The sequence below is a fragment of the Sorghum bicolor genome, chromosome 9 (genome assembly GCF_000003195.3).
Source record: "Sorghum bicolor cultivar BTx623 chromosome 9, Sorghum_bicolor_NCBIv3, whole genome shotgun sequence".
Classification (NCBI taxonomy): Eukaryota; Viridiplantae; Streptophyta; class Magnoliopsida; order Poales; family Poaceae; genus Sorghum; species Sorghum bicolor.
The window spans coordinates 51,540,879-51,555,212 of record NC_012878.2 but is presented as its reverse complement, the minus strand read 5'-3'; the positions used below and the strand labels follow the sequence as shown (position 1 = coordinate 51,555,212).

Sequence of the window (14,334 nt, the reverse complement as noted above, 5' to 3'; positions counted from 1 at the left end):
ACGACAACTTCGACGTCAGCATCTTCATCGACATGACGACATGGAGACTTTTGTTTCCGGACGGCGGCATCAAGGCAGAGATGATGTCACCGCCATGGAATAATTTTCTCCAGTCTCTTCTCCGTTTTATTGTGGTTAGATCTAGCCACAATGAAAGACTAGGGAGAATAATTTTCAGATTAGTCATCCTCACTCTTTGGTGGCAGAAAGAAGAAGAATGACGACACCAAAAAGAAGAAGGTCCTCAATTCCGTCTACTGGAATGTTGGCCGTCGTTCGTTGGGCATTTGTTCTCAAGTCATTTGCCAAGTGTTTGTCTATGCGGTCATTTATACTGCAAAGCATCTAACAGGTTAGGTTTTGAGTTGTGCTTTACACAGCGTGAGTACTATATTGTAATCCAAAGTGCCTATAATGTATTTGATGTACTCAGCTATCATATAATATAATTCTTCTTTCTTCGTAAAAAAATAAAAAATGCAAATGTATTGTAGAGAAAGAAAATATAAAAGTGACTAGAGTGATTTATAAATTTTGAGATTTTTTTATATAAAATTGTCTTTTATATTTTAGGAGCGAGATTTTAGACACTGTCGACCATTTTTTTTTCAGCCACTTATAAAGCTCGTTGATTTATGAATTATTATTTCGGAAACTTGGAGATGCTACGGCAATATTTCCTCCCAATTGAGAAATGTTGACATATACAAACACATGTACTAGCACGAATATATGATTCATCCATATTTTGTTGCTATCGCGTCACGGCCGCGCTTTGGCGTTGCCGTCGGTGACGCTGGACACCGGAAGCTCCACGACAGGTGCCTCCGATGACGGGAGCCGCGCGCGCCACCCACGGCTGAACACCTCCTCGATCTCCTCCAGTGGCCGGCCCTGCGTCTCCGGGCAGAGGAAGTAGAAGAACGTGGCCGCCAGCACGGCCAGCCCGGCGAACAGGAAGAAGGCACCGCCGATGGTCACCGCCTTGTACAGCGACACGAACGTCATGGAGACGCCGGCGTTCATGACGCGGTTGATGGCCACCCCGACGCTGGCGCCCTGCGCGCGCAGCCGGAGCGGGTACACCTCCGAGCTGTACGCCCAGGTGATGGGCCCCACGCCGACGGAGAAGGACGCTATGAAGGTGAACACCGTCGCGATGGACAGCACCACCGCCCACGTCGGCGAGTGGCGCGGCGCCGAGCGCTCCACGACGGTGAGGCCAAGGCCGAGGCAGGCGAGCGAGGCGATGATCCCCGCCAGGCTCGAGAGGTAGAGCGGCCTCCGCCCGATGCGGTCCACTAGCAGGATGGCTACCATGATGAACACCGTCTTGGAGACGCCGACGCCGATGGTCGCCGCAAGGATCTCGCTGCGGGTGGCGATGCCGGCTGCCTTGAAGATGCGAGGGCTGTACAGGACCACGGCCTCGATTCCCGTGAGGTGCTGGAAGAAGTGGACTCCGAAGGCGGCGACAAGGATACGCCGGACGGGGGGCGTCGGGTGCAGGAACATCTCCTTCCACACGCCATTGCCGACGGCACCTCTCGGCGGTGGTCTCGGCTGGCGGCCAGGTGCGCCTTGGGCTTGGGCCGCGGCGGCGGCGGCGGCGGCGTCGTCATCTGCCGCCTGCAGCCCCGCCGCGGCCTTGATCTCGGCGAGGCGAACATCGGCCTCGCCGGGAGTGTCGGACACACGCCTGAGCACGACGAGGGCCTGGTCGACGCGGCCCTGCATGACGAGCCACCGGGGCGACTCCGGCATCGCGAGCACGCTGACTGCGAGCACGGCGCTCGGCAGCGCGGCGAGCCCCAGCATGGCGCGCCAGCCGTAGACCAGCGGCAGCTTGCCTAGCAGGTAGTTGGCCACGTACCCAATCAGGATGCCGAAGCTGATGCATATCTCGGGGAGGGAGGTGACGGAGCCGCGGATCTGCGCGGACGAAATCTCAGCCGCGAAGACGGGCGCGATCATGAGCGCGTAGCCGACGCCGACGCCCGCCACGCAGCGTCCTGCCAGGAGCGTGCCGAAGTTAGGCGAGAGGCCCATCAGGACTGACCCCGCGAGGAAGATGCAGGCCGCCAGGGAGATGGTGCGGCGGCGGCCGATCCAGTCGGAGACGCGGCCGGCCGTGAGGGAGCCGACAAGGGCGCAGACGTTCAGGATGCCGGCGAGGACCTGGACCTGCGTGTCGTTGGTCTTAAGGTCCTCCTTGATGAACAGCATCGCGCCGCTCATGACACCCGTGTCTGCGATATATATATAGGTAACAGGTTGATGATATATATATAACAGATTGCATAATATAAGTAGAGAGTAAGTTGATGCATATATGCATGTTCATTACCATAGCCCATGAGGATGGAGATGATGGAGCCAATAATGGAGCACGCCACGGCGTACCTGTTCTTTCCGCCATGGCCATTCGGACGTTGCTTATTCTCTTCTCCCATGGCCTCTACGCTTATGTATACTGTATATATATTTCGATCTTCAAAACACGCACTTCTCCCATATGGCTTCTACGCTTGTATATATACTTGATGAGGGAAGCGGCAAACACTCCCAGTTCACTTATATACAACGACTAGTAGATCCGCTCCTGCCTGTTGCCTCTGCCTGCAGGCAGGTCATACCTGAGAAAACAATCTTAACACATGCATGTGGACTACATGTATAGGTCAAAAATAGGAGAGAATCAGCAACCGATCAACATCACCAATCTAGGTGCTGCCTGCGCACTACCAGTGCAGCGGTAGGCACGGGCACGTAGAGAAGTTGAACTCTGCACACTCCCGGGCATTACGACACTAGGTGGCTGTTTAGTTCCCGAAAACTTTTTGCAAAGTTTTTAAAATTTCTCATCACATCGAATCTTATAGTAAATATATAAAATATTAAATATAGATAATAGAAAAAATAATTAATTGTATAGTTTGTCTATAATTTGCTAGATAAATCTTTTAAGTCTAATTAGTTCATGATTAAACAATAATTATCAAATAACTTATTAACTAGACGAAGGTGTTATTTCTCCACCTATTAGCAGATTTTTTTTTTACAACAGCAGATAATTATTTGATTCGGTCAGATACTCCTAGTTGTTATATTTACAGGTCCAACTAAAAATTTGTTAGTTTATTAATTATACCTGTTTAGATTTAATTCTAAACATGGCCTAAGATGAATTGAGAATGCTGAAAATATCTCCTACTCTGGCCAATGACAAAACAAGCTAGTGGAAGGTACATATACATCACCGCCCAAAGATTGAGTAGCAGACTATGCAGAGTTCTTCTCTCATCGCGGGGACGCGGACAGCCATACACACAACACGGAGATAGACGCATGTACAGTACATGGGCCATTTCGCACTTTGGTTGTGCGCCTGCCTGTGCCCCAAGCCGCCACGGAGTGCTGCAAACTGACAACTCACGCATGCCATGGCTTTTGTTTTTTGTCTTGGCAGGTAGTAGAGTGCTTATCCGATCCACATTGTATTGTACTATTGTATATATAATTAGAAGAACCAGCAGCAGCAGCAGCAGCTAGAAGCTGCTGAAGATGCAGGCGCCGGTGTCGAGGATTGGATGATCGATCGTGACGCAACGAGTGAACGACAACGTCGTGGGTTATCGACTCTCTTGCCGCTGGCTGGCCGTCCGCTTTTCCAACGGTACCCTCTCTGCTTCTTATTACGAGGTAACTAAATAAATCTGAGTCATTGATTATTTTGAAGTTTTTAAATTAATCAACTAATTGATTAACCTAAAAAAGTAAAACAGGATCTTAAATCCTCAAATCATGGGAGACATATGAGTGGACGCATTGCCCCTTCCTTGTTTGTTTCTTTGCATGTAAAACCTTTCGAACATGCAAAAATTAGCAACGACCCAGAAATCTCCAGCGGCATGAAAAAGAAGTACGCCAAAAGTCTTTGCAAATCTTATTTCCTAAATTATCATTTAGAGAACTATTTCTATAAAAATCATTTTCTATATTTCTTTATTCTCCAATAGCTTTTCTATCTCTCATGCGCATTCTAGAGATCCATTCCCATCTTCTATTTTTGGCTTAGCGAAAAATCCAAAATAAAAGATAGTTATATTTACATAACTATTTAAACAAGTTGTTGGAAGATAACTTTTCATCAAGCCTTTATTCCTAGCATTTAGAAAAGATTTAGAGAGTCTCTTGGAGTTGCTCAAGAGGTTAATTATTTAGCCACAAACTTTGGCTATCTAAAATGTTACATGCTACTCCCTCTATTAGAGCATCTCCAAGAGATTATCTAAAAGTACTAGCTAAATTTGCTGATTTAGCTACTCTCTAAAATAGAATTGATAAAAAAAATACTAAAGTACTCCAACAGACTCTGTATCAAATGGCTAGTGAGGTAGGCTATCCAAAAGTAGATAGCGAGGGAGATGAGATGGAGAGCTACTAAATTTAGAGAGTCATTTACAAAGTCTGTTGGAGACGTTTTTTCTTCAATAATAGCTAAATTTACCTTTACAAAACGATTTGGCTAATCTCTTGGAGATGCTCTTATCTTTTTTAGGTGTAAGATGTTTCTTCATCTTTGACATTAAGGTCAGTCTCAATAGGAAGTTTTATGTCCGATTTTGGGAACAGTGCAGAAGTATTCATGGGATGAAACTCTCTCTGCTCCTATAAAACTCTTACATCTCTCATTTCATTAATACGGTGCCATATCAGCATATGTCCATAAAACTTTAATGAAACCGCATTAAAACTGGCCTGGGATAACTACCGAGGCATGAATTAAAAAGCAAGCTTCTGTATTTACTCATCCATATCAAATCCAAAGTGTTTCTGTTGATTGTAATTGGTTAGTTTGTCTTTTGAGCTACTAAATGTCAGTGCACTTTTAAGCTACTATGAGCATATGCTATCCATGTTATCTAAGCTATTTTTATATTTTTAAAGTAAAAATTAAAGTCTAATAGGTGTGCTATCTGGTTTGCTAAAATAACAAGTTTGTTATCCCTAAACTTTCACTTGTCATATATAGCATATCGTCCTCACTAGCTATCATATACAAAGACTGTTGTAGAACTCTATGTTTTAAGTTTTTTATTTTACACAATGACTAAATCTTGTAGTTTAGAATATAATTTTACCTAATCTCTTGAAGATGCTATAAGGGGGTGTTTAGTTGGGGGTGTTAAAATCTAACGGGCAATATTTTTATTTTATTTAACAATTAGTGTCTAATTATTGATTAATTAGGCTCAAAAGATTCGTCTCTCAAATTATTCTCTAACTGTGTTTTTAGTTTTGTAAATAACATATATTTAGTACTCTATGCATGTGTATAACATTTGATATGTCGGTAGTTAAAAAAAAATCAGGAAAAACCAAATAGATGTCACTGCATGCAAGGATACTACGCATAATGCTCCACGTCTCTTAATCCTCTACCTAGCTCTCACAAATTCCTTGGTAAATATGACACTCCGCGCCTAAAAAGGATAATGGAGGAAGTAACATGCTACATAGTTGAGAGTACATATCACATAATTGAGAGGATCTTTTAAAAAGTGCTACACCTTTAACTGTCACACGTAAGGGGAAAAAACTAATAGTAATAGTTGTACACACGTTTGTGTATAATCACGTTCTAAAAAATGCATCTGTATATATCACGTTCCAGAAAGATTAGCTGTATCATACACACCTCTGTCATGTTATTAAAAAAAAATCATTGTTGACTCTCTATCATGTTAAAGAAAAATCAGTACCAAACTTTCTAAAAAGAAATAGAAAACATATTTTTACACTTCATTTCCTTCCAAAATTAAAAATAATTAAATATGTAATTTTACTATTACCTCATAGAAAGTATTATTATGTGATAAAACACATCCAGATCAGTGGTCCATAGTTATTTAGAAGTACAACATAACCATGGCGATCTTGCTTTTTATATTCGCACATCATCTAATCTAATTGTGTAATTCTCCGAATTCTTCATTAATCCCAAACTTTACTATGATGCGACACGATTCTTAGTTCCTTACATGCATGCTGGCCTATCGCATTATATAATATCACAGTATATAATACCTACCACGAGTGAATCAGCAACGCGTGATAAGCAGACGAGTGAAATCAAAACAGGTCACCAAGAAAGACAAAGAAGCCATATAGTTCGGGTAGCCGACGCACCTGCTCACCGGAAGCGGAATAATGGCCGCTTGTCCGCCGCTAATGGCCGCTTAGCTTCTTTGTCCGCCGCTGATCTGCCCTCCCCAAGTCGCCGCCGCAAGGAGGAAGACAATTAAATAGAATGGTGATCTCGCGTACCAACCGCGCCGCACGATTCAGGGATACCAGAGCATATATATCGATCCAAGCTCTCGATCTGTCGAGTTATTAAGTGTGTGCTGATCACCCAGGGGATCTGATCTTATCCTATCCATTTCCAGTACACTACAGATCCCGGTTTGTCCATTATCCGGTGCGGCAGACTCGCTCGCCAAACTGACGGACGTACTTGCATGCTTAGGTTAGCAGGACCGTCCACCTGTTTCTCACGATGCATCCGTGTGTATAACCCTAAACCTCTCGCATGCCGTTAGATTAGCATCCGTGCATGATGGGATTTTGTTGACCGTGAAATCAACGGGGCAGTTCCAGGGTGTATCGCTGTGCCAGAGGATGATACATCCGTGCATGATGGATTTGTTTTAATCGCGAAATCACCGGGACAGTTACAAAGCTGTATCGCTGTGCCGGCCAGAGGATCATCAGCAGCAGAGCAACCACCGTCCGCGTGAACTTGATGGACGGCATCGAAGACGTGCTGCACGGGTGCTGATGTGCATCACGAATGCATACAATTTTTTTTTTCTGGCAACAAGGGCGAGAGGCGGTAGTGGCAGGTTGTCTAGTTGTGCGCCCGCATGGGTGTCCGTCGACCGGTGCAGATCATCTCTGTCTTACAGGTGGTTGCATTGCGGTTGTTGAGTACTGAAGATGAGCAGCGAGAGCACGTACACATCGTATTTGTCGAAATTACAGACCAAGGAAACTGAATGAGCCGAGTAGTGGTATGCTCCAGATTTTGACAGATTGATAGGAAGATGTATTGTATGTACATGACTTTTACATTTTCTTCGGCCTTGTTTAGTTTGCAAAATTTTGGTTTTTGGGCTACTGTAGCACTTTCGTCTTTATTTGACAAACATTGTCCAATTGTGGAGTAACTAGGCTCAAAAGATTCATCTCACAAATTATAGGTAAACTGTGCAATTAGTTTTTATTTTCGTCTATATTTAATACTTCATGCATACGACTAAAGATTCGATGTGACGGGGAATCTTGAAATTTTTTGCGAACTAAACAAGGCCTTATTTATGTATGGATTCCTTCCTTCTCTGGTAGTGGCGAATTTTGGATTTTAGCTTAGGATATGCTGTCTAACAAATTTCATATCCAATTCGGCACTAATTATAAATTAACATCGTAATTCGGTATATGTATGCACTAATTAATTAACACGATAAGGTTTAAATTGATGGATTAAGTTGAAACCATACACTAAATACAATATAAATAGTTCAAAAGACATACCCATAATTGAAGTATAGGTCTATAAGAGTACGGAGACTTAGAGCATCTCCAACAACTTGGTATTTCAACATGCTATCCTACCAAATTTGCTAAAAGCATAAAAATCCTCCTCCAACAACTCCTTATCTCAACTTGCTAAATTTCCCAAGTTGCTATCCAGAGGTTTCTACTGCCGAGATTTGTCAAGTTGCTATCCCAAGTTGCTATCCCGAGCGCAACTTGTTGGAGACACATATTCTTTTACCAAGTGAGCGGGTCCCATCTGTCATCCTCTATTTTTACCAAGTGAGAATAGCAACTTATTGGAGACACATCCTTTTTTTCTTTTGCTAAACAAATTAGCAACTCGCTATAACTTAAGATTTGACAAGTGAATTTTACCAAGTTGTTGGAGATGCTCTTACAATGCTATTTTTCTAACTATTTTATTTAATATTTTTAAAGAGACATAAATAAATATCTTGATCATATCATCTTCATCAACTTCAAAGAAAATATCTTGCTTAATGAAAGTGACTAGACAACCATCAAAAAGACTATCTCCCATCTTATTTTGTAACTTTGTTTTTACTAGAACCATTGCAGAAAATATCCTTTCAACACTTGATGTTGCCACGGGTAGAAGCAATACCAATTTAGGAAACTCATAAACCATATCATACACTTTGTGCCTCTTTGTTTTAACAAGCTTAACTGAGAGATCAACAGTATTGTCTAGATCTTTGAGCTATCATCCTAGCTCATGTCATCAATATAATTATGTAGCTGCAATGTAACACCGGAAAATTTGCATTCTTTTAAAATAGCTCAAATTGATTTATTTATGCCTCCCTCCTCTCTGCTTAGAAGGCCCAAGTGGATGTGGCCCAAGTTGCTCTCCTCCCTTCTCGCACGCGAGCCCTTCCCGCGCGGCCCAGTGGCACAGGCCGGCCCAATGCCGCGGCGAGACAGCGTTGAAGCACCCTTCCCCCCTCTCTGTTACATTTTAGATTTCCTTCTTATTTATTTATTTATGCACGTCCTTTCCGAATGCTTTTCTGTAGCTTGCCCACATGCAAGATGCAACGATATTTGCACATGATTTTTACACTTAGCAAACTGCAATCAACCTCCATCTTATTCCATCCTTGGGGAGATACAAATTAACATTGGTACACTTTGGGATTCTGCGTCTGCACAAAAGAATCATTACTGGCATTTAGCAAGTTCGTCTCAGTCAAAAATCAGGTCGCCGGTTGCGTAGATGTTGTAGAAGACGGTGGCGCTGAAGTAGAGCGCCGCCGTGAGGGTGAGGAAGGCCTGGAAGGACCCTAGCCACTGGACGAAGTAGCCGGTCCCGATGGTGCTAACTATGGCGGCCACCGTCCCTATGCCGTTCGTCAACCCTGTTCACGCAGCAGAAGATATGTCAGATACAAAGCCTGAGGACTGCAATGATTCTAAGTGCAAATGCAAATTTATATACCGTGCAAGGATCCAGCATATTTTGGAGCAATGTCCTGCTCGAATAAACAAGGAAAACACATTCAGTCAAATCAGAGAACAGATGGGTGGAAGTAACACTTCAGAAAGTGGAACATTGACCAGGGCATGAAGGAAAGGAAACAATACCTGTATATTGCAAAAGTATCCGGCTTGGCAAAAAGAACTCAAGCTCAGGGCAGTGGTCATGAGAACTGCAGCAACTGATGGAGTTTGGGCAAATCTTAAACATAGTAATGACACACAAGGCCCCATGAAACCAATGGACTGCAGCAAAATAAGATTTGAGATGAGTGCTTTGTTTCAGGTTGTGCAATTGAGCAGTGCAAGGCCAAGGCAAATCTCAGCAATGCTTTTACCTGCATAATTTTCCGAACTAGTCCAATAGAGTAACCAGATTTGATCAGGAAATCTGCAGAGGCTCCTGCAACATAACCGGACATCGCCATGACTGCCCAAGGTATGGCGCTGAACCATGCTGCTTGTTTCAGATTGACGTTATAAACCTGTTGTAGGATTATGGTTAGAAACAATATTGAGTTGTGAGTGGTACAAATTAAAATGCCTTTTATAACATACCGTTTTGAAGTACACAGGCATCCACGACAATAGGACAAAATAGCCCTGCATGGTATTTTGAATTTGCAATTGTTAAAATTCATACACAATGTGGCCAAATTGTCATTTTGCTAATAGATCATCCTTACCCAGTTGTTGACCACATTGGCCAAAGTGACAGCTAAGAATTCAGTCCTTGAGAACAATTCCCTTAGGGATGGGAATTTACTGCCTTGGACTTTAGATCCAGTTCTTCCAGCTAGAATTAATTCCAATTCAGATTTGCTTATAGTACGGCTGTCAAGAGGATCACTTTCTACATTTAACATCCATACAAAGAGCCACACGTAACCAAGCGACGCGAAGAAGGCAAATGTTCCCGAGAGGCCTATGTGTGACATGATGATCGGTGTTGCTAGGAAGCTTATGACATTTCCAAGATGGAATCCACCCATGGAAATGCCAACAGCAGTGGAACGCTCATGTGTTGGGAACCACCTGTTTCATGTTCAATGTTAGATAAATCACAAACTGAAATCTTGTTCAATTACATGGGCACAAGTTGAGGGCAGTTGTTTCATTTTATATACCTTGTAGCAGCTAGAGTTGATATCAGTAAAAAAGAATGTAGGCAGAGAGTCCAGAAAGTATGGTAAAGAGATGATGAAGGCTTGTATGTGCACTTGAAAGAATGGGTCTAGACTACAATAAAAAGATTTAATTTAAATCCCAACTAGACATTCTTAATTTCTTTTCTGACTAGTTCTTTCAAGCTTCAGAGGTTAATGTTTCTTAAGCTAGGCTGTCAGAAAAACCTCAATTATGAGCAAAGTCAATGAGTGAAAATTGTTACTCACTTTGGTAAGAAGGTGCTCATTGTCGGAAATGCAACACCTTCTGCAAGGCCAAAGAGTGCACGTACAGCAAGCAACATGATGGTGGAGCGGGAGGCGGCCCAAGGAGTGAGAATTGTAGCCAAGGACCAGAGTGCAGCAGCACCTGCCATCACCTTCTTCCCGCCATATTTGTCTGCCAAAGCTCCTCCAACCATGGATGAGAAAACATATCCCCATAAAAACGACGACTGCAGAAATGGTAAGAAAATTTAACCTCAGTCAATTTCTGCTTAATAGCAAGATAGCTGTGCTTGTTCAGGGCTATAGTCAATGCATTGGGCATTTGGGCTTAATGATTTGAGTCTTCAGCAAATTAAAACGTATATTGAGCTACAGGGCATACATTGCAGCTTTTAGTTGACTGTTTCTATTATTGATTTTTTTTTTGGTAGTACAATCTTCCTGTTCCTGGTCACACCGGCACCGGGTAAAACTCGACCCCAATAGCATGGACATTTCCATAAGCCCAATCATCGAATCTGAATCCTATCTGTATTAGGAAACTTTGGTGCCAATCAAGTTGCTGACCCTTCACTTCATAATTCTGGATTGTGCCAAAAAAAAAAGGCCTTGATTTACCTATGCATTTGTATTCTGAAGTGTAATACTACAAGCAAAGTATATATTGCTATCGCCCGTGAAAAGCAGCAAAGGCAAACATCAGTTTCCACTCTCAAATTTATCGTGTTCTGCTGACATTTTGGTAACTTGGAGCTGCTCTGCGTGGCACACGACAAGCGCAGGACTGTAGTGTGAAGCTGGCAGACCGACCGTCTCCCATCATTGCAGTTCCGCGTGCTTCCAAGACATATTGTTTCCAGTTCCAGTCGTTTTCTCATGGCGTCTGGCGTTAACGTGCCGATGCAGGGTTGACTTTGTTGAGCCATAGCCATGAACAGATCGTCCGAGACAACACATTTTGTTGTTCAGCGACAGGGCAGCAAATGTGTTGCTTAATTTCTTGAGAAAAAAAGGACCTTTGCTTCACTTCTACTTTTAAGAGACGAAAGAGTGAGAGGAGAGAAGGCTGTGATAGGTGATCTACCTGGACGATGCCGACGAAGGAGCTGGACCACCCGTACTGCGCGGCGAGCGGCACGACGGCGACGGACATGACGACCCGGTCGGCGTTGCAGAGCAGCATGATGGCCGCCACCAGCGCCACCACCTTGACGCGCTCGGGGAACGCCGCCGGCACGGGCTGCACGGCGCTGGCCACGGCAGCGCCGGCGCCGGCGGCGGGACGGACCCCGTCGAAGCTCGCGCTGCACATGGCGAGGACCTCCCGCCCGCCGCCCCGCCGGATGATCCTCGGTCCATCGCCGCCGAGCACGCCGAGACCGCCGCCACTGACGACGACGCTACCCCTCCCGCTGCTGCTGGCGCTGGCGCAGCCACCGTCGCCGCCGAGCGCCAGGGACGGGGACCGTACGCGCAGCCTTCCCGGAGCCCCCAGACCGGCCGCCCTGGCCCTCGTGGATCTGTACCTGACCGGGCTCACGGCGGACTTCACGGACACGCACGACCTGACCGACGCCATGGTTGGTCAAGCTTTGATCCAACAACCCCGCGCCGCGCGTGGGCGAAGGAGAAGGAGAAGCCGAGCCCGACACACGGCAAGCACTCAAGCAAGCAGGGGCTGGCTGGCTGGCTAGCTCTGCCTCTCAGTCTCTCAGAGGAGCACGGCGGGGGTCGACGAGAGCGTCGCGCGGCGAGCCTGGCCCATGGCAGTGCGGGCGGCGGGAGCGGTTGATCGGCGGTTGGGTTGGTGGTAGGGCCCTAGTTGGTGGGGTTAAATTAGGACCACCTCGCGGCGCGGGGGACGACTGACGAGGCCACGACGGGGTCGAGCTGAGGGCGGACGGTAGGTGGCACTGTGGCGGCAGCAGGCAGATCGGAGCCGGAGCGAGGGAGGAGAAGAAGAAGACAAGCACGGGGAGAGGAGAGTGTGGCCGGCTTGGCAGTCACGTGGCTTACTTAAATCGGCGACGAGCCGTTTGGTTGGTTCTGGCCAAATGGCAGTGTGTTTTAGCGGTGTCGCCGTGTCGGGGCCGGGGGCCGGACGCCGTGCCGCCGGCGTTCCGGTGGGACGAACCGCCCGCACCTACCACGGCTCGCTCGATTCGCCACCTACCCGGCCACGGCGAAAGCCAGACGATGACTTTGACGCGCTCGGACGCCGGTAGAGAATGAGCCTGCACACGTGGTCGTCGTCTCGTCCTGTGATGACCAGCGGCCGGAGAGTCCCGGGGGGTTGGTTGGCGGCCCTGGACGGACGTCGACGACCATGACCATCCTGATCTCCGGTGATTAGTTTGGTGGCGCCAATGACACAAGCGCGGGAGGTATGCTCGCGCCCAAAACCTATCTGGACCATAGTATACACCAACCACGTTTTTCTGAACCGGAATCGTCGTCGTCGCCACGAGCCCGTCCTTGTCTCCTCCAGCACATTGGCACTGACTACTATTTCCTCTGATGGCAAGTATAAAATCCGTTTATGTTTGTAACCTTTTTGTAGGGCCAAGATGTGAGTGGTTGAACGTAGGAATTGATTCTTCCGACACAGGCAGAGCTTCGTTAGGGTCAAGATGGGCCAAGGCCCCCTATGTTTGTGCAAACTCCAAACTCCATAGTAAAAGTAGTGTGCTTTTGTGATTTTACTGATTAATTTTTGAAGTGACCACTATTGTCATTGGTGTTGGCCCGTCCTGATTTTGTGTCCAAGCTCCGCCACTGTCTTCCGGTGCACTAGCGGAGCTAAATGCTTTTAGGAACCTAAGGATTCTCTCCATACAAACATATTTAGCTACCAAATTACAGTGTTCCACTTTGATAAAAGAAAATTTTCTTTTCAACTTCGCCCACGAGCTTGTTCACTTGAGCTTTACCAGCTGAATCAACAGTGTTTTTTCTTTCATAATAAATCAACTAACAATACTTTCTGTCATGACTTATCAGCACCGAAAAAAAATAGCGGGCTATTTTTCCGCTATAGCGCCGCTATAGCGGGATATTTAAAACGTCGCGACGATATCAGTCATTTTCCCGCTATCAGCGCTATTTCCGCTATTTTCCGCTATAGCGCCGCTAAACTGCTATATCGGCTTAGCGCCGCTATTTTCCGCTAAACCTGAAGTGGCATTTGGGCCGAAATTGAGCCCGAACTTTAGCCCAAACTGGAGCCCAAAACGTAACCCTAACTCAGTCACTCTGCTCCCCAGCCACTCTGCTCCCCAACTCCTCCCCCGACTCCACCCGCGGCGGCGCCCGCCCCCCCCCCCCCCGCCCCCAGCGCGACCGCCCGCAACCCGACTCCACCCCACCGCGGCGTCCGCCCAGCGCGACCGCGAGCGGCCTCCGCCCAGCGCGACCCGACTCCACCCCATCGCGCCCGCACCCCGCGGCCTCCGCCCAGCGCGACCGCGAGCGGGATTGCCCCAGCGCGACCGCCAGCCGGCTCTGCCTCGGCTCCAGCGCGACCGCGGGTCCAGCGCGACCAGCCGGATCACCCCAGCGCGAGCGCCCTTCGCCACCCAGCCGGATCGAGGAAGGATCGTCAATTCGCCACCCAGCGCGACCGAGGATGCAGGGACATACTGACTCTGCCATGAATACCCCAGGTGCAAACAATCGAAGCCCTGAGCGAAGTGCACCGCCAGCGCTAGCGCCAGCGCCAACAGTAGGCAAGTTCCCGAATCTCCCCTGTTCTACTGCAGTTCAGTTAGTCCTACAATGAGCAAGCATTTATTATCCCTGTTATGTCCACTTTGTAGGCTTATCTAGCACTGCATCCACG

The 14,334-nt window shown here is 46.7% G+C and overlaps 2 protein-coding genes across 3 annotated transcripts; both read right to left on the bottom strand.

Moving 5' to 3' along the window:
- Positions 620 to 6,407, bottom strand: LOC8072518 (probable polyol transporter 6). Of its 2 annotated transcripts, none has more exons than XM_002439846.2 (3): positions 6,193 to 6,407; positions 2,348 to 2,636; positions 620 to 2,249 (listed from the first exon to the last, which is right to left on the bottom strand). In XM_002439846.2, the coding sequence occupies exons 2-3, from the start codon at positions 2,451 to 2,453 to the stop codon at positions 763 to 765; spliced, it is 1,593 nt and encodes a 530-aa protein (XP_002439891.1). In that variant the 5' UTR covers positions 2,454 to 2,636; positions 6,193 to 6,407; the 3' UTR covers positions 620 to 762. The 2 variants fall into 2 exon arrangements, with proteins under 2 accessions (XP_002439891.1, XP_021302902.1); XM_021447227.1 differs by having other exon boundaries at positions 2,348 to 2,619.
- On the bottom strand, positions 8,681 to 12,880 carry LOC8061750 (probable anion transporter 2, chloroplastic). Its single transcript, XM_002439845.2, has 8 exons — positions 11,581 to 12,880; positions 10,497 to 10,723; positions 9,789 to 10,137; positions 9,661 to 9,705; positions 9,441 to 9,587; positions 9,211 to 9,348; positions 9,065 to 9,098; positions 8,681 to 8,984 (listed from the first exon to the last, which is right to left on the bottom strand). The coding sequence occupies exons 1-8, from the start codon at positions 12,073 to 12,075 to the stop codon at positions 8,812 to 8,814; spliced, it is 1,608 nt and encodes a 535-aa protein (XP_002439890.1). The 5' UTR covers positions 12,076 to 12,880; the 3' UTR covers positions 8,681 to 8,811.